The 20,285-nt window shown below is 43.1% G+C and overlaps 1 protein-coding gene across 2 annotated transcripts; it reads left to right on the top strand.

Annotated features, from left to right (window-relative positions):
• Nucleotides 1-160: 160 nt before the first annotated feature.
• yme1l1b (YME1-like 1b) lies at nt 161-15,575 on the top strand. Of its 2 annotated transcripts, none has more exons than XM_072668944.1 (18): nt 161-369; nt 2,888-3,007; nt 4,026-4,206; nt 5,960-6,058; nt 6,140-6,246; nt 6,829-6,979; nt 7,065-7,148; nt 7,333-7,506; nt 8,050-8,202; nt 8,670-8,802; nt 8,908-8,970; nt 9,111-9,223; nt 9,306-9,461; nt 9,682-9,833; nt 10,623-10,749; nt 11,787-11,860; nt 12,022-12,108; nt 13,139-15,575. In XM_072668944.1, the coding sequence occupies exons 1-18, from the start codon at nt 337-339 to the stop codon at nt 13,280-13,282; spliced, it is 2,151 nt and encodes a 716-aa protein (XP_072525045.1). In that variant the 5' UTR covers nt 161-336; the 3' UTR covers nt 13,283-15,575. The 2 variants fall into 2 exon arrangements, with proteins under 2 accessions (XP_072525045.1, XP_072525046.1); XM_072668945.1 differs by lacking the exon at nt 161-369 and adding an exon at nt 1,140-1,210.
• Nucleotides 15,576-20,285: the final 4,710 nt, after the last annotated feature.

Below are 20,285 nucleotides of genomic sequence, written 5' to 3'. Positions count from 1 at the left end.
TGTGTGTGTGTATATGTGTGTGTGTGTGTGTGTGCATTTGCACATCTGTGTCAGCAACGGGGTGCAACTAAAAAAAGAGCTGAACGCATTAATTAGAAGAGTGTCTCAGGCTGCAGCTGCAGTGCAGGTGGAAAGGCGCCGCTAGGGGGTGCTGTTGGCGGTAGCGGTGGCAGTAGCGGTGGCAGTAGCGGGAGCTCCAGTAGAAACACCGCTAGCGGGCTTGGATTAGCGGCGCGGAGGACGTTGCGTTTGGCGTATCGTTAAACTATCGTTAAACGCAGTGTTTAGCTAGCTGTATGTGCCGTGGAGAGATTAACGACCATCGCCTGATCGGAAATGTTTTCTCTGCCGTCCCCTGTACAGCCGCAGGTAACCGCGAACCCAGCACGGAGCAGCGGGGGAGCCCGGCTAACCTTAGCTAATGCTAATGCTAATGCTAACGCTAACGCTAACGTGGACGGCAGCGGGGCTCAGCCAGCCGGCTAAATGTCAACATTAGACAGTGCCGGGTTTATACAGCGGTTTACAGTCCGTATGGATTTGGGCTAGCTAATATATCTAAGCTTTAGCTTTAGCTTCGTTGTGAACTCCAGGGTCTAATACAGCCTAAGGTTAGCTAGCTAGCTAGGGCTTCACCCACTGTCCATGAACTTCACCATGGAGTGTGTGTGTGTGTGTGTGTGTTTTAGTGTGTGTTGCACTGGTGTTACAAGTGGATCAGACGCAGCAGTGCTGCTGGAGTGCTTAAACCCCTTAGTGTCACTGCTGGACTGAGGATAGTCCACCAACCAAAATATCCAGTGGGCAGCGTCCCGTGAAGGACTAGATGATGACCATCATGAGCCTCTGTCTCAGACTTTAGCTTCATCTACAGGGTGGACAAGCTAGGTAGGAGTGTCTAATAGACAGTGGGCAGTGAGTGGACAGACATAGTGTTTAAGCACTCCAGCAGCACTGCTGTGTCTGATCCACTCGTACCACCAGCACAATACACACACTACTAACAACACCATCGCCACCGCCGCCACCACCACCACCATGACAGTCAGTAATGCAGTGCTGAGAATGCTGACCCACCACCCAAATACCACTACCTGCTCTGTGGTGGTCAGTCCTGTGGGGTCCTGACCATTGAAGAACAGGGAGAAAGGAGGCTGATGTAGAACTGCACCCTGCTCCTAGATGGGAAGTGGAGCTGATCTAATGAACAGTGAGTGTAGAAAGAAGGAGGAGGTGGTGTTAAAGAAGTGGCTGGTTGGTGCGTTGTATTGCCATGCTCTCGGGTTAGGCACCGATACTGTAACTTTAACTGTTATAGCACTGAATATTTGATGTTTTCCTCATTATTTTTACAGTGTGGGGGTGAAAGTGATCCATCTAAACAGGTTTTTGTATCACAGAATCAAAATGTAATTAGATTTGAATGAATAAAGTGAGATTTCATTAATAAAGTGACTGTATTTTGTGCGCGTTTCTGTGGAGAAGGTAGAAAAGTCATATTTAGGAACTTCCACAGATCGCTGGTTCAAATCCCAGGTCATGCTGCTTGCCATCACTAGCCGAGAGTCTGAGGGAGCATAATTGGCCTCGCTCTTTCGGGGGTGGGTTGATGCCGCTTCCTCCCCACATCACTCCTAATGTGATGTTTGTCAGCACAGGCCTCTGTTAGCTGTTGTATCAGAGCTGGGAGGCACGCTTTCCTCTCAGCATGCCGCTACCCAGGGATGCTGCAGGTCGCCAGAGGCTGTGGCTGATTTCGTATGTGTCAGAGGAGGCCCTCTGCTAGTGTTGGAGACATTGCCAGTGATGGGGGAGTTTACATGAACAGGGGTTGGGTGATTGGACTTCCAAATTGGGTAAAAAATGGGGTTAGAAATAAATTAATTTAATGAATTTGATTCCATTCATTTAATACATTTGTTCCTTCGATATCTGAGTTGAGGTTTCACTTTCACCCAAAGCTGGTTTGCTGTGGTCTTGGTTTGGTTTGGTTTAGTTTGTTTTGTTTTCTACGCCAGAAGGTTCTCTCTGCTGATTGGTCAGACCCGTCTGGGGCAGGCGTAGGAAAGTAGATACTGGAAGAAGGTCCTGTTTTCTGGACTAGTGCAGATATCTGTGCAGTTTAACATGGAGCAATTGGGCATGTTGGGCTATGGGAGCTAATTAGCTTGAACTTGCAGAGTACATCTGATGGTTGGGTCTGATTGCGGTCAGATCACGTTCTTACCACAATTTGGGACCAGACTGAGACCACCTTCTCTCAAGGGTCTTGATGCGGTTGTTTTGATCCGAATCCGACTGCAATTACCGTACTGTTCACACCTGCCCAAAGGAATCTCACTAAGGGTAAAAACGAACCAGAGTCTGATTTAACCAGACTAAAATTTGCAGGTTTGAAAGCGCCCTCAAAAATAAAGCTTCGTAAATACTTACTTTGGATGTACAGTTTTAAGTAAAAAAAATATATTCAATATATATTTTACATTATATGAAGGTTTGAAGAGCCACCCATGGTTCTCTACGCATGTGAAAGTGCTTCTTTTATGTGTTTTACAACTTTCAGGAAAGGTTAAACCCTAAATCTGGATATTTGATGACTTTAAAGAGGGCAGATCTTGTATTTTGAGAGTTTTAGTGGGTCTTGTGTTACTAAAGCTTCTCACAGGGCTTTTAGTCTGTTCCTGTCGATAAGGGTCTTCATTCTACATATTCATATACATATTCATTCTAGAATAACTAGATCCAAGACCAGCAGTTCTGCTCTGAGAAGCTTTCTGAATGCAGGGCCTGGATGGGAGTAGAGTGTCACGGTAGTGATGTGTGCTTGCAGTGCATCACTGTGTTCTCTTTTAAGATAAATAATGACCACTGTTCTGTCCATTCTCAGGTAACAGTTCCGTTGAGTCACCTTATCAACGCCCTGCACTCTTTGAAGGGTTCGGTGAGCAAATCAGTCAAGTCTCAGCACAGGGAAAATGCCCCAGAACAAGACCTACACATCACAGAGGTAAGGATAAAGTGCATGGTTTAACGTGGGATGTCTAGTCCATTTGGAGACCTCCAGAAAATGAATTCATTTCAATAGTAGCGTATACAGTGCAGTTTACAGTCCGCTAACGTTTACTTTGGATGAAATCCAGCCCTGATTGGTTAGAAGGAGCTCTAGCTTTGCATTTTCATTTCAGACACCAATCAGCTTGAGCTTAGCTTAGCATGGCATGTTGCTAACAGACATCCAAAATGTCTTATATATACACATAAAACTAATGTTTTTTATTATTATTTATTAATTTACTCATTTTTGTAGTATTATCATTTTATTAAAAAAAAAATTTTCACCCAAATTCTCCCCAATTTGGGTCGCCACTTACCTAACCCACAAATATTCTGCCCTTTCACATGCAATGTAAAAGGGCACACACCTCCTCCGACATCACCACACAACCAACGCTCTCGGAGGAAAGCGCAGTGTATCCGACTCTGCCAGCAGACGCCAGTGTCGGGCAGCATTGCACTGGAGTGATGTGGGGATAATGCACCATCTACTCAGCCTAGAGAGAGGAAGGCCATTTGTGCTCTTTTAAGGGCCCCGGCTGCCGATGGCTAACTGCATGACTGGGATTCGAACCATAGTTCAATAAAAACAGCCAGTCAGATTGCTGGAAACGGGTGAAGTCCCACCCATTAACAACACTGGTTACGCTGCGAGCGGAAATGGCAGACGATATCGTGGCCAGACCGTGTCAAAATAATCCACTTATACAAACGAAGCATTGAAAGCTAAAATGACTGTGTCAGAAAATTAGTGATCCCCTGTGTTTTCTTTTTTGTTGATCTGAAAAATTATGGGAAAACAAATTTACTATATTTATTATATTTATTTACTTTATTATATTTGATTGATGCTATTTTGCACATTCTTTAAAAACACAATTAAGATATCAGCGTTTTCTTCATCTTTTATATCAGCAGGAAAGTTTGTGTAGGGTTGATTATTTATCACCATGTATTTGTCTGTTGTTCAGCCTGTGTGGAACCTCAGGGATCTTGGATTGACAGATCTGGGCGTGGGTCAGATGGATGAGCTTGTGGACAGACTGTTGCCCCATGTGACTCAGAAGGTCTCCTCTCCTCCTGCTAAAGGGGGACCAAGCACCTGGAAGGCCTCATACCTCTCTACTGACTCCTTCTTTCACAACAAATATGGTGAGAGGCAGACCAACGACGTGGATCACCCAGACACTTTGAGCGATGCCATAGGAGAACCCTTTATTTGGTTCAGAAAAGACTTTGTAAAAGAGATAATTAGGGTTAGTGGGTCCGTGTAAAGGTTCTTTACTCATTTAAATTCAATTTAATTCAAATATATTTCTATAGGTCTTTCACAACGAATGTTGTCACATAGCAGCTTTACAGAGATCTGAGTTCTGGCCTCTTTTACGCAAGCCATCGGTGACGGTGGCAAGGAAAACTTTCTGCGATTGAGAGGAACCTGGACTCAAACCGGGAACCAATCCTCCTTGGGTCGACAACCCACACTCCTTGGGATAGCACAAAAAAAGCAGTACTGAATTAAGAGAACATGGCAAAGTGCCATGGAGACAAAAGTATTGGGACGCCTGCTCAGTCATTGTTCCTTCTGAAATCAAGGGTATTAAAAGTCCTGCTTTTGTTGGAGTAACTGTCTCTACTGTCCAGAGAAGAAGGCTTTCTAGTAGATGTTGGAGGACCATTGCTGTGAGGGTTTGATTGCATTCAGCGAAAAGAGCATTATTGAGGTCGGGATGTGTGATGAACACCACCATAAGCCATAAGAGATGAAAACGTCAGTGAAAGGAGAAAGTCCTTCAAGCAAACACTCACAAGCACAGCCGTGCAGTGAGGTGAGGGTGAATCAATGCAGGGTCCCAGAGCAGGACGGGTCTGGCGGTACCAGAAGGGAACAGTTGGATCTGAACATTTCAATACATGAGGAAAGGGAGGGTTTGGAGGAGTGGGACAGGATCCAAAGAGTAGCCAGAGGCAGGCAACCACACCTGGACTCGGGAAGACAGCAGGGGCAGCTCAGCACATGGGGGTAAGAAGGAAACAGGGTTTAGGAGTATGAATAGACTGGATGACCGACTGAATAGACAAGGTTCTTCACACTCCCAGTTTCTTTACCAAGAGGGTTCTTCTGTGGCATTGCTCAAATAACCCTTTGTGTGCTGTAGGCTTGTGCACCTCACGCTTCTTTAGGAAATTTCCCTCAATTTACTAAATGGATTTGAGTGCAATTCGGGATAATGTGTAGAAATGAGAATACACTAATAGGAGTATTTACATAGGCCTGTAATACAGACAGTATAACGGTGCTCTGTTGCGCTTTATTTATTATTAGAATTTTTTAGTATTTAGATGCAGTGTTTAATTTGCCTACAAGAATATGTACAGGGTGGGCCATTTATATGGATACCCCTAAATAAAATGGGAATGGTTGGTGATATTAACTTCCTGTTTGTGTCACATTAGTATATGGGAGGGGTAAAACTTTTCAAGATGGGTGGTGACCATGGTTGCCATTTTGAAGTCGGCCTATTATTATAACTTATTGAGAATTTCACAAGAAAAACAATGGTGTGCTTGGTTATGTAACTTTATTCTTTCATGAGTTATTTACAAGCTTCTAATGTGCCACAAACAGGAAGTTAATATCACCAACCATTCCCATTTTATGTAGGTGTATCCATATAAATGGCCCACCCTGTACAGTGATGTGTGATCAGATTTGTCTTACTCTGCAGTCACAAAGTCCTGTGATATATTTAATTATTTTATATATATATATATATATATATATATATATATATATATATATATATATAAAATAATTAAATATTTGAGGGAAATATATATATATATATATATATATATATATATATATATATATATTTATTATTTTGTATTATTTCCTCTCCAGGTTTCTCGGTTGCTAAGATAGGGGGAGTTTCGCCCGTTTTCTGCAAACAGAGCCCTTCCCCTCTGCAGGCAGTGTATACAGATCTGAAGTTCTGGCCCGGTAAGAACTTGCATATTTCATATACATTTAAATAATCAGTCAGGCCTTTCCTTTACCTGAGCCTTATACTTTGTTTCTCAGTGTGGGTCCAGAGTCGAGGTTTTAAAACGTTGAAGTCCAAAACAAGACGTCTACAGACCTCAGACCTTTCAGAAGACCATGTCATTCACACTCCACCGTTAAAGAAGGTATGACCGGCCTGTGCTGCATTGCTTGTAGTTCAGTTCAGCTCAGCTACTGTTTAAGTTAGTGCATGTAATTAACACCATTAATATAGAAGGGCTTGTCAGTCTGCACCCCACTCTCTCTCATCTCTCTTATATTACACACCAGCTGATCGCTATAGGGACAAAAGTATTGGGACGCCTGCTCAGTCATTGTTTCTTCTGATATATTAACAAGAGCCTTTCCTGCCTTTGTTGGATTAACTGACTCTACTGTCCAGAGAAGAAGGTTTTCTACTTGATCTACTTGAAAGGTTCATGTTCATCTCTCCAGAGAGTCATGTTTTATTGGCAGTGGTTCTCTACAGGGCCTAGACAAGCTGTGTGTGTGCGAATTTGCACATCTGTGTCAGCAATGGGTGCAGTAAAGACATTTGGACTATATATATATATATATATATATATATATATATATATATATATATATATATATACACACACACATGCACATTATTTGACACTTTATACACTTTATTTGATTGGTTTAAGTACATTTTATAAGGAGATGTTGACCAGGCTGACAAATGTCTGTTTTTGTCTTTAAAGGATTTTCAAGTTCAGGAGAAAACGCCGGAGATGGAGGCTCTTGCGAAGCTTTTGAAATCCAAAAACATTCCTTTTGAACATAGGCATTCTTTCAAGAATGGTTTTGTTGAAGGCTTCGTCAGTGCTCTGTCTTATACTCATAAAACACAAGGTGACATTTCTGGTACTTCGTGTTATTAGCTAAGAAAAACGATGCTATTGCTTGTTCTGTATGTTAAATGCCTGTTTACTTATAGGAACACTGAAGAAGGCACGGATTATCCTGCTGATCCTTTTGCTGTTGGGGTTGTACGGACTGTCCAAAATACCATTTCTATCAGGTAAAGGTTCTGTTAGGGGCCTCCATCCCTCTGTTTGTCTTTGTTTCATGCTGTTTTAAGTAGTACATCAGACTTTTTAAAGACCAGTGAACCATTTAATTCATGTGAGTGCAACAGCAAACTTTGAGAGTGTGTGTGTCGTGTGCCTTTGGTGTGTGAGCTGTAATCTGACTGCTCTGGACAGTGCGATTCCGAACTGCATCAGGCCTAGACGCAGCACTGGACCCCGTCCAGTTGAAGAACGTCACTTTCGAGCATGTGAAAGGCGTGGAGGAGGCCAAGAACGAGCTGCAGGAAATTGTGGAGTTCCTCAGGAACCCACAGAAGTTCACTGCCCTGGGAGGGAAGCTACCAAAAGGCAAGCTTGTTTACATTGTTGTAGAACACTAATATAGCTATAAAGCCCCCAGAGCAGCCCTGTGGGAGCTACCTATGCAGTGTTACACTCATGCTGGCTAGCCGTGATAATGATACACCTAACCACGAGCCTATTTTAGCACCAGCTTGAGATATACACTATATGTCCAAATGTCTGTGGACACCCCTTTTAATAAAGGCATTCTGCTACTTTAAGTTGTATCCATTGCTGATACAGATGTGCAAATGCACACATACACACTGCTTCTCTAGTCCCTGTAGAGAAATACTGCCAATAGAATAGGACACTCTGGAACAGATAAACATGATCCTATTGGCACCATGCTACCTATAAACTCTTCTTCAGTACCCTTGATGTGGGGGGGAAAAAAACAATAAATGATCAGGTGTCCCAATACTTTTGTCCATAATCTTTTTGCATTCACAGTTAGATCGGTAATGATCTAATAATAATATAACAGCATAATAATGAAATTTCCCCCTTTTTAACCTCAGGGTTAAAACTACACCCTTTTCTCCTCAGGGATCCTGCTGGTGGGCCCTCCAGGCACTGGGAAGACACTGCTGGCTCGTGCTGTGGCCGGGGAGGCTGTTGTGCCTTTCTACTATGCCTCTGGATCAGAGTTTGATGAGATGTTTGTTGGGGTTGGTGCCAGCCGCATCAGGAACCTTTTTCGTAAGTACTCTGGGGTCTCCTACGGCCTTTAGTGGGGGATGTATTCACTGCTTAGGACTAGGACTTATTAATGCCATTTTGCTGTGTGATGGTCTGTCAGAAGACCTCTTGTCCAAGAACTTCAGGGATGCCACCTAGTCTTACTTAGGGCTGGGCAATATGACAATATTTTATCGTATTGTGATAAATACTGTTATCGTAATGATAATTTGCTTTTTTAAGTATATGGAGGAGACTGTTAGTGCTTAATAAACACTGATCAGCTGCAGGTTTCATGACTAACAGTGTAATTAGACTACAGGAGAGGATCTGAATAGTAGTTTTAAAAACACTGCCAGTGTTTTTATTGTAATAAATATCATATTGGGGGGAAAAAAGTCTTTAAATATCGTGATATAGTATTTTTACCATATTGCTCAGCCCTACTCCTCCTGTTCCTTTATGCTAATCCTTACTTCTTCCACTAGGGGAGGCTAAAAGTAATGCTCCATGTGTGGTCTTCATTGATGAGCTGGACAGCGTGGGAGGGAAGAGGATTGAGTCACCTATGCACCCGTATTCCAGGCAGACCATCAACCAGCTTCTGGCTGAGATGGACGGGTGAGTTTTGAACTTACATGTTCTTTACGCTGGACTTATTTGTGTATAGTAAAGTGGTTATGTGTTATTCATCCTCATCTTCATCTTCATCTTCGACTTCTGCAGATTTAAGCCAAATGAAGGTGTCATCATTATTGGTGCCACAAACTTCCCTGAAGCTTTGGATAAGTATGTATCGTCAGAAGATCTCAGATCTCTGGTATCTCTGGTAGTTCTTTAACAAACGTATATAAACTGCTGATGAATAAATCCGGATGTAGATCTGGAGCCTTTAAATAACAATTCAGTCCATCTTTCCCTTCCTCCAGTGCTCTGATCCGGCCAGGGCGGTTTGACATGCAGGTCACTGTCGCCAAACCGGATGTGAAGGGACGTACAGAGATACTCCAGTTGTACCTCAAAAAAATCAAAGTAGACCCAGGTACACATCACTCTACAGCAGTTATGTAATTACATAGTAAATATATAATTAATATAATTAACTTGCTTTGCGCTCTCTGCAGCTGTGGAGGCTGGGATCATTGCCAGAGGAACAGTGGGTTTCTCTGGAGCTGAGCTGGAGAACCTGGTGAACCAGGCTGCCCTGAAGGCTGCTGTGGATGGCAAGGACATGGTGACCATGAAGGAGCTCGAGTTTGCAAAGGACAAGATCCTAATGGGTGAGAATCACTTCACTGAGGCAACTGGGGTTCAGAGGGAACTTGGGTGGGGGTTGTTTCACAAAGCAGGGATTCCCAATTAGCTGAGAGACTTAAGCCAGGACATTCCTGTAGGACAAGCGTTAAATCCTTACACTTCCCAGTTTGTTGTTTTCCTAGTCTTAACAGAGCCGATTTTCCAGAACAGGCTGACTGTGTTCCCTCTTTGTCTCCCACGTAGGCCCAGAACGCCGGAGTGTCGAGATAGATAAAAAGAACAAAGTGATCACAGCTTACCACGAGTCAGGCCATGCCATCATTGCATACTACACCAAAGATGCCATGCCCATCAACAAGGCAACCATTATGCCAAGAGGGCCCACTCTGGGTCATGTGAGTTACCCTTGCTGCTATCTTTATGTTGCACGTCATGCATGTTATATATATATTTTGCATAACAGCAATGCGATGATATGAGGTTGGATAAATGTACTGTACTGTAAAAGTACTGTATAAATGTACATTACATACGCTACATAGACAAAAGTATTGGGACACCTGCTCATTCATTGTTTTGTCCAAAATCAAAGGCATTAAAAAAGAGTTTATTTTGCTTTTGTTGGATTAACTGTCTCTACTGTCCAGGGAAGAAGCCATTCTTCTAGATTCTACTAGAGCATGGCTGTTAGGATTTGATTGCATTCAGCAACAAGAGCGTTAGTAAGGTCCGAATCCAGCGACCCGACCTCATCCAAATGTATTACAATGGAGCACCATCCTTCATTCCAGAGGACACCGTTCTCCACTGCTCCACAGCTCAATGCTAGGGGGGTGGGGGTATACCCCTCTAGCCCACACCTGGCATTAGGCAGCATGATGCCAATAGGATCATGTTTGTTTATCTGCTCCAGAGAGTCCTATTCTGTTGGCATCACTTCTCTACAGGGACTAGTCAAGCTGTGTGTGTGCATTTGCACATCCGTGTACAGCAATTGGTGCAATGTAAAGCAGCTGAATGCGTTTATTCAAAGGGTGTCCACAAACATTTAGACACAGGATATAGTGACATGTCTCCTTTATATGGATTCCTACTTGCTTTCATTCATTGATACTGATGAGTTTATGTCCAAAAAAAAAAAAAATGCAGACCCTGTAGTTTGTGCTTGTTGTCGTATCTTCCAGGTGTCTATGCTGCCAGAGAATGACCGCTGGAGTGAGACCAAAACTCAGCTGCTGGCACAGATGGACGTGAGCATGGGTGGGCGAGTGGCGGAGGAGCTTATCTTTGGAAATGAGAACATTACCACAGGTGCGTTTTTTTTTTTTTTTTTTTTGGGTACTGTCTAAACAGGTCCTTGCCATTTTTTAAAGATGCTGGAAAACCCCTAGCCTTGACCACAACAATTCCGTCAAGTAAGAATACTGTGGAGATACTGTTGAAAGTATTCCTGCCGGGATAACATCAGTCCTACCAAGCTCCACTTGTGCCACACAATCTACAGAGCAACACTCCCACATTCCAGGACTAAAATTGAGCAAGATTATAGAATACTGGGACATTTTGACCGCCCCGCAGAATTGCAGATAAAGACAGCAACACTTGCTGGCTGGAAACGGTCAGTTTAATTACAATACCAAAAATGTGTTGGTATTTAAGGCTATTTTAATGGATCGGGTATTGGCTATTTTATTTTTATCTACCCAATCACCCGATCCCCGGTCATGTGATCTCCCTGTATGGCTAGCAAAAAAAGACTAGCACATGTGACGCCAGCCACCACCTCTTTTTGTAGCATCGCAAGAAAGCCGGCGCACTCAACTCCAGTATAACAGCCAACAGAGGCCTGTACTGACCCACATCACACTAGGAGTCATATGAGGAGGAAGTGCCATCAACTCACCCTTGAGAGAGCAAGGCCAAATGTGCGCCTTATTTCACATGGGCACTCGGAGTCCTTGTTTTAACTACAGTGTTCAGAGCGCCATCTATCCTCAAGGCGGCATTAATGGACGTTATATCCAGCCATCAGCAGTAAAGATGTTCACAAATCCCTATTAGTATTTAATAAAATTGACTCCAGCCAACAAGTATTGCTGGTTTTCCATCTTTCGACCAGCAAACCGACCAGTGCTGGAAAATGCCAAATAGGCACACATTCTATTTGTAATGTGCACCATAGTCATTAAATGGACAGGAATAGGGGGACCTTGGATAACCAAGGGTTAGAAATATGTGATGTGTGCAAGTAATGTTTTTTCTATTTTCCAGTTAGAACATTTAAAATGGTGTTTTTAGGAGGTCTGTGAGTTTCCCATGAGAATTTATGGTGTTATTCAATCTGACAGGTGCGTCAAGTGATTTCGACAGCGCTACCAAAATAGCCCAAATGATGGTGACCAGGTTCGGCATGAGTGAAAAGGTTTGTGTTGACTGAGCCTTCGAAAAGCAATGCTGTTGTTTTAGGGGGACGGGTTTCACAAATGTGGCTCTGAAAGTTTTATATATGGGACAGATATTGTGGTCATTCGTCATATGTTCATATCTTCATTTTTGTGTGCGTGTTTCTTTTATTTCGTCCAGTTGGGTGTCATGACATACACGGACCTCAGCAAGCAGAGCCCAGAGACACAAGCAGCCATTGAACAAGAAGTCAGGAAACTTTTGAGAGTAAGCATAGTTCTCAAAAGCCAGACGTTAAGCATTAAAACCATTCATCCACATCCACTGTATCCATCTTTCTGTCTGTCTGTATACTCAGTGCTTTGCAGAGGTTTTAGACCCAAAGTCACACTATTATAACCTGTACGTTTTACTGTAGAAACTCCAGATCTCATTAGAACAGATGCAGGTAAACGTAAATCTTGTGAGCTAGTCTGAAGAACAGAGGTCGGTTCCTCCAGGTTTCTCCTGGACGCCCCCAGTCCAGTGTTGTGGTGTGTTCAGCTCAATCAGCAGCAGCAGCAGCTCACCTGACTACATCATTAAGCCCTGATTTACCAAACCAGGTGTTGAGCGAGAACTTTAGTTGTCTAGTAAATAATACTAGACTAATGAACACAGGGATGGGGAACCACCATCACTTTCTGTAGGAGTGTTATTAGTGTTTATTTTAAAATTAGTGTTTTACTGAGCAGATAAACACTTACTGCCCAGGTTACTCTATTCGTGTGCGTGCGTGTGCGTGCGTGTGCGTGCGTGTGTGTATATATATACACACGCACACACACACACACACGTATACATACATACATACACATATATATGTGTGTGTATGTGTGTGTATGTGTGTGTGTGTGTGTGTGTGTGTGTGTGTGTATATATATATATATATATGTGTGTGTGTGTGTATAAAATAAATGAGTGTGTACATATTTCAAGTTTTTTCCAAGTTTTTTCTCTCTGCTTTTAATTTATTTTGTTTTATGAAGTGTTTATTCTTAGACAAACGGTTGCAACTGTAACAACTGCAATTATCCTCCTGGGATCCTCCTGGGATCAATATCCTGGGATCCTCCTGGGATCAAAAGTATCTCTGATTCTGATAAGATGCTTTCCATTTTGATTTCCACAGAAGTCTAAAACATTTGCACAGTACTATATACTTTTGATATGTATGTATTTATTTAATGTTATTGATTTAGCTTTGGAAGACTTGAAAACTGAAACTGATCATATCTTTTGCTTATTTTCCCCACAGGATTCCTACGAGCGAGCTAAAACGCTCCTAAAGTCCCACTCCAAGGAGCACAAAAATCTGGCCGAGGCTTTGCTTAGGTACGAGACACTGGATGCCAAAGAGATCCAGATGGTCCTGGAGGGGAAGACGTTAGGCAGCAGATGAGGGACTTGTGCAGTGGGCAGAATCATGAATGTATATATGCAATAGACTATCTTGGTAAGCTTAAACTCCAGAAGGTATCTACACCAACCTCATTGTATATTTTCTGAGCCAGCACTTTCTAAGTGAATGAGGAGCATTGAACATGTCTGTTTTTAAACACACTCTTCAGGTCATATCTTCCCTCAAATGGATACATTTGTGCTGTCGATTAGCTCTTATTTTCTTTACCACACCAACATTTTCAACAGCTGTCTGAGTTTCGCTGAGGAGGGCTTTCATAGTGGCCTTCAGTAACTTCTGTAAGTGAATATACAGAATATTACTGAGCGAGTAAGGAATGTCTCAAGGCACTTTGGCAAGTGGGATTGCTTACAGTGTGTATGTTTAGGATGCGTACTTCTTTAGTTCAGCTGCTTGTGAATAATGCAGCTACAGCAGTCTTTGAGCCACTTCATAGATCTTCAGTCTGGACACCAGTCTGGGCCACTTCCACACAATTCCATGGGCATCTCCATAGGCTGTCTGTCTTTACAGTACAGTGACTTTACCACAAGTAGGGTTTCATTAAGTAAACTTTCCCCAATAGTTGGTTTACTTGTTCCTTTGTTTTGATGATGGCGTCAATCCTGTCAGGTAGACTACCCTTCAGCCCTAGAAATAAAGCTACGAAGGGATGGGTTTATTGGTACTACCAAATTGGGAGGAAAAGGGGAAAATTGGTTCTTTGAGATTTTCTGCCCTTTCCTGCCCTGGACTGTGTAATCCTTGGTAGGTGTGGGTCTGCCTTCCCTTAACTTCCAGCATGAACAAGATCTCGGCCGGAAAACTGGATTCAAGATCCAAATTTTGAAGAACCAATTTTGCCATAAAGAATTTGTCCATGTTTGCACAAAATATGTAAGTGTGAAGAACCATTTAAAGGAACCTAAGGAACCCTGGCTTGCTGTGAAGGGTCTTCACGCTCACACACGTCGATTACAAACATGATTCTTTACAGAACCGAAAGTGCTTCTCTTACAGGACACTTAAAAATAAAGGTGCTTCAACTGGTTCTTTGAGCAATGCCATAGAAGAACCACGTTTGCTTCCATGAAGAACCTTCACTTGATGTAAATCTTCTCCACACTCACAAATCTCTATTACAAACATGGTTCTCTCTAGGGCATCCCTCAAAGAATCATTAGAGGCACCTTTATTTTTAAGACTGTTTCATGAACTGTTTTTTCCAAACATGTCCAATGGGGACTCGGCATTGACACTCCCACATTCCTGAATAAGAACTGTAGAACGTGCTGTGGTCCAAATCTCAACAGACCTGAGGGATCACTGGAAAGCAGCAGACTTTGGGGCTCAGTCCCATGTGAAGCCATTTGTGACAGGGGCTCCCACCTTCTCAGCACTGGTAGCATCATGTATGGGTGGGAATTGGAAATTATTTAAATTGGGGATAAATTAGTGGGGAGGGGTCACCAGACCTCAATCCCAGTTCTCAACTGGGACAGCAGGCGAAAAGCTGATAGGTGCGCGCATGAACTGTAGCTGAAATGTGCACCCGGCCCCAACCCCTGCCGACAGGACTGATACTGTTATTAAGGCAAGAGGACATGCACATACTTAGAAAAGACCAGCGAGCTTCCATTATACCCAGTCTTGAGCAAACACGTCGGTCAGTAGAGAATTCAACGCCTATACGAAGTATATTGGTAGTCACTGTAACCCAAAAGGCTTCAATGGAAGTCAATGTTCAAACAAAATAAGTGTGATTCCAGGTAATTTCAGAGCATTTCTATTGGTCCATTCTTTAGAACATTTGGATACACTGAAATAACAACTGCTAGATTAACATTGTCAAAAAGTGAATACAGACAAAAATGGAGATCCAGGAGTTTTACACGTCGGTGAGGATATTCTGCATTATGTAGTAAATCTGAGCATGTATTTAAAATCCATACGCAATCCTTAATCTTCACTAAAGGTGTGGCTGAGGTTTCAGGCTGTCTCTCCGTTGCTGCGGTAGTAAAATACATGTTATTTTCGAAGCTCGGTACAAGTTTGCTTTGAGCCATCTTTATCTTTTACTGTTATTTATGTAGGTCTACCTTTTGAGTTGACTCCGCCTTCATACATATATACGTATGTCTTAAGTTTAGACGTGTGTGTGTATATATATGAACAAATACTGCGTGGGAACATTTTATCTTTGTATATAGGTGATGTATAGAGGACTGTAAGCCAGAGGTTTGATTGAGTTTTGAGTTGGATGCTGAAAATTAATAAAAGTATATTACAGCTATGCTGTGGAGGTGTTCATTGACCACTAATCCTATGTGGAGAAAAATAAAACAACCTCTGCCTGTTTCCAGGCTATAGATGAATGTGATTGGTGGATGTTGTGATTACTTTGTGGAAAGAAAAGAAAGAAAATCGAACGTTCCTCCCATCCCATCTTCACGCTTGAATTCCAGCTATGGTGGAAATGCTCCGTTCTACCAGCGGGAGAACCGCACTCCTTTCTTTGGTTCTAAACCAGCTCTAAATGGCTCCTCCAGAACCGAGAAGGAGCCCACTGCCGATGCTAAAGTAATCAGAGTGCTGAGTTGTAAAGGAACTGGGAGCTGAATGGTCCGGTAGGTCAGTCAGACTGGACTGTAAGATATTAAACACTATAGAGTTTAAAACAGTCGCTTAAAAAGTTGCTCCAAACAAAGTAAATCAGATTAGAATTTAGTCTGATTTTAGAAACTGGTACTAAAAATAGTGACTTTAGTGTTTAGTCACTGTTGTTTACTATTGCTGTATTATTTATAAAAACACAGAGATCGTCATTAAGAGACTTGGATCGGATCTTCGGGACATCCCTACTGTTGTCTATCAAAACAAACAGCTCCGCCATCTTGCAGCCTGAATTTGTTAGTGGAAGGCCAGGGACTGACCAGGGATCAGGAAAGGAGATGAGGCCGCAGTTATGACAAAGAGGAACCCAAAGCTGGACAGGACTGCTAGACCAGCTGCTGTTGGGGACAGTGGTGCTGCTCAATGGTTAGAGCTGTGGAGCAGTGGAGGAACTCCACAGTGCTCTCTGGAATGATGGATGGTGCTCCATCCAATACTTTTGGGATGAGTTAGGAGTTGGGGGTGAGGTGGGGTAGTGCTCATCCAACATGGGTAGTGGTGGCTCAGCGGTTAGAGCTCCGGGCTATTGATGACAGGGTTGTGGGTTCGATACCCGGGCTCAGCAAGACTGCCACTGTTGGGCCTTTGAGCAAGGCCCTTCACCCTCTCTGCTCCCCGGGCGCTGCAGCAATGGCTGCCCACTGCTACGGGCTGTAGTGTGTGTTTACTGCACTGCTTAAATTCAATCTGTGTCACAAATGGTAAATATGGTGGTCTTGTCATTTTGAGATGACACCAAGGCAGGCCACCCTCACTTTATTCCTCATGTCAAACCTGACAGTGGGTGATCAGATGAGTGACAGACTTGGTGCTTTTCTCAAACTCCTGCTGCCTTGATATGGATGTAAGAGAGGATACCTGACAGAAACGTTGTGAACATTAGCCTAGTTAGCCATGCATTGTAAAGTAGCTGGATGTGTCAACACTAAACTAATACTGTAAGAGGCACTGACTATACCATGTATGTACAGTATCACTGTTTAAAACAGAAGCCCCTCTGTCCAAGAAACAGCCCCATTAAGCCTGGCTGAAGTTTGCAGCTGACCCAGGAAGAAAAAGCCTCTGGAGGGAAGGTCGGATGGCTGATGTTTAATGGAGTAAAGGTTGGAGCCTCCAAACCCAAGAACTGTGATGTTCAATTAACTCAATTAAACTAAACATAAGAGCCAACACCCACCCATACCCACCCACCCACCCACACACATCTGCGATTGTTACATACAGTCTTTTTGGGAGAAAATAAAAGATGTATTAAAGATATTCTGGGATACTCAATTCCCAAACAATACAAAGTTAAGCATCTTTAGGATATAAATAATAACATTTTAGACAGTGATCAATATTTAACAAAGATCCTGTTGATGGCAAGTAAAAAAGGCTATAACGTGGTGCAAGATGGACCCTCCTACTATTGAACAATGGGTAGGACATGTTAGACAAATCTATATATTACAAAAACAAGACTTACCAACGTCAACAAAGCATTTGTAATATTACTAATTGGAGAAAATTGTAAATGACAGTAAATGACACCACAGAAACAAATCAGAAAGAATAGAGCAGCCCAACATGTTTCCATATGTATTAATTCCTTATTTATTTAACTGTATTTTTCTGCTGTGTTAGAAATGATACTTTGGTTCATCTAGTGCAATCTGGATTAGAGTGAGGCTCAAAACACTATGATACCTTATAATTGAGCTCCTATTGCTGCGATACCTGACCATTAAAGTCATCCTGGACCTGGCCTATTCCTGTTGTCCAAGACCTTCTCCCTGATTGTGGCTTAATGGAAGTAACTGGAGAAATGACGCCACATGTCTCCCCAGCCTCTTGCAGAAGTGTATGGCTTTAAACAGGAGGCTCACTCACCGTGGCTCACTCACCGTGGCTCACTTACACTTACTTATAGCGACTTGGGTTAGTCTGATAGCCAGTAGTCCTTAATTTGTTAATTGGGGTTTGGGCTTTTTTAAGAAGTAAAAGAGAAATGAGTTTTTATATAATAAAATTCTAAAAAACAATTATGAAAATTCCTAATAATGAGGATAAATTATAAGATCAGATTTATCAAGCACCTATTTTAAAACCTGATGAAATCTAAACAGTGACTGCTCTCCTCATTTCTAACATCTCTGGTTGTATATACCAGATGATAAACTAGTAAATACAACTTCTAAATACAAACATCTGTCTATTAATCATGGAGACCCGTTGGCTATCCCAAAGCATCGACATCGAGATGTCCATAAACACTGCAGAATTTAAAAAGAAAGTAATATAATTAATATATTATTAAGTGTTGGAGTGTAATGACAAACAACAACAACAACAATAATAATAATAATAATAAATTTAAAAACATGGAAAATGTGTCGCAGCCGTTTTATTCATTTTAATATTTCATCAAACAAAGCTGAGTTACCTGAATCTGCAGACTAAGACTCGTGGAGAGCCGGCCGAGACATGAGAGCTGTGAAGGTTATTTCACCATAGTGATTTCTGAATGCTCTCAAAGTTCAGATATTAGCACTGTGTTGTTTAAATTAAATTAAAATAATTAAATAAAATGTAAAAAAATATATATATAATTATAAATATATATAATTATATATATATATATTATACATATAATATAAATATTATAATAATGTATTTGCATTATTTAAGCAGTTGTCATTAAATAAGTAAATAAATGCTTTAAATAGTAATATTTCTATTTGGAGTTTAGGGAAATGTTGACCATGGTTTATGAAATACAGCACAAATGTTAATAACCCTGAACACACTGCCTATAAACAGTAAAACCAGAGATACTGATCACATAAGGTGGTCTCTTCAGTTTTCGGAGCTGTAGTTCTGACTCCGAGTGGTGTTCATTTTATTGGAAAAACGAATTTCCCACCAAGAGACACCACATGAACACCCTCCGAAGTCAGGAGCTGAAATCGGACACGATGAAATTTCCTATGCAGCACCTCCTGTCTGAGTTGAGACAGCTCATCACTGGCAGGATATAAAAATTATTCTAAATGAATTTTAATTAATTAACATTTTTAAACATCTAAAGTCAATGCATGTTACTGTGCGTAAAATACGTTTGTCAAATAAATATATAAATATGAAAATATTAAAAATACATTAAAAAAGAAAAGCTTGACGGCCTCCACATCAACACGACCAGAGCACCTAGACCTCCATAGACCTCCACCTCCCACCTGCCTGTTTACAATGGTACAATCATACAATATTTCCCAGTTTATTCCCTTCCCTGCCTTCCTCCCTCCCTCCCTCCCTCCCTGCCTCCCTTCCTCCCTCCCTCCCTTCGACCCTCCCTTCTTCCCTCCCTTCCTCCCTGCCTCCCTCCCTCCCTTCCTCCCTCCCTCCTTTCCTCCCTCCCTACTCCCTTCCTCCCTCCCTCCCTCCCTCCCTTCCTCCCTCCCTTCGACCCTCCCTTCTTCCCTCCCTTCCTCCCTTCCTCCCTCCCTCCTCCCTCCTCCCTCCCTTCCTCCCTCCCTTCCTCTCTCCCTTCCTCCCTCCCTTCCACCCTCCCTTCCTCCCTCCCTTCGACCCTCCCTTCTTCCCTCCCTTCCTCCCTTCCTCCCTCCTCCCTCCTCCCTCCCTCCCTCCCTCCTTTCCTCCCTCCCTACTCCCTTCCTCCCTCCCTCCTTTCCTCCCTCCCTACTCCCTTCCTCCCTCCCTCCCTCCCTCCTTTCCTCCCTCCCTACTCCCTTCCTCCCTCCCTCCCTCCCTCCTTTCCTCCCTCCCTACTCCCTTCCTCCCTCCCTCCTTTCCTCCCTCCCTACTCCCTTCCTCCCTCCCTACTCCCTCCCTCCCTCCCTCCCTCCCTCCCTCCTTTCCTCCCTCCCTACTCCCTTCCTCCTTTCCTCCCTCCCTACTCCCTTCCTCCCTCCCTCCCTCCCTCCTTTCCTCCCTCCCTACTCCCTCCCTCCTTTCCTCCCTCCCTACTCCCTTCCTCCCTCCCTCCCTCCCTCCTTTCCTCCCTCCCTACTCCCTTCCTCCCTCCCTCCTTTCCTCCCTCCCTACTCCCTTCCTCCCTCCCTACTCCCTCCCTCCCTACTCCCTTCCTCCTTTCCTCCCTCCCTACTCCCTTCCTCCCTCCCTCCCTCCCTCCCTCCTTTCCTCCCTCCCTACTCCCTTCCTCCTTTCCTCCCTCCCTACTCCCTCCCTCCTTTCCTCCCTCCCTACTCCCTCCCTCCCTCCCTTCCTCCCTCCCTCCCTCCCTCCTTCCCTCCCTCCCTGCCTCCCTTCCTCCCTCCCTCCCTTCGACCCTCCCTTCGACCCTCCCTTCTTCCCTCCCTTCCTCCCT

The sequence above is a fragment of the Salminus brasiliensis genome, chromosome 23 (genome assembly GCF_030463535.1).
Source record: "Salminus brasiliensis chromosome 23, fSalBra1.hap2, whole genome shotgun sequence".
Lineage (NCBI taxonomy): Eukaryota > Metazoa > Chordata > Actinopteri > Characiformes > Bryconidae > Salminus > Salminus brasiliensis.
Note: the sequence above shows the minus strand (reverse complement) of the source record. Positions and strands in the feature narration are given on the sequence as shown.

What these genes read in the sequence shown, in the direction of transcription:
- yme1l1b (XM_072668944.1), top strand. Translation starts at nt 337, where the DNA reads ATGTTTTCTCTGCCGTCCCCTGTACAGCCGCAG. An exon ending in CTTCTTTCACAACAAATATG is followed by an intron (nt 4,207 to 5,959) that starts GTGAGAGGCAGA and finishes TTTCCTCTCCAG; the next exon opens with GTTTCTCGGTTGCTAAGATA. An exon ending in TTATACTCATAAAACACAAG is followed by an intron (nt 6,980 to 7,064) that starts GTGACATTTCTG and finishes GTTTACTTATAG; the next exon opens with GAACACTGAAGAAGGCACGG.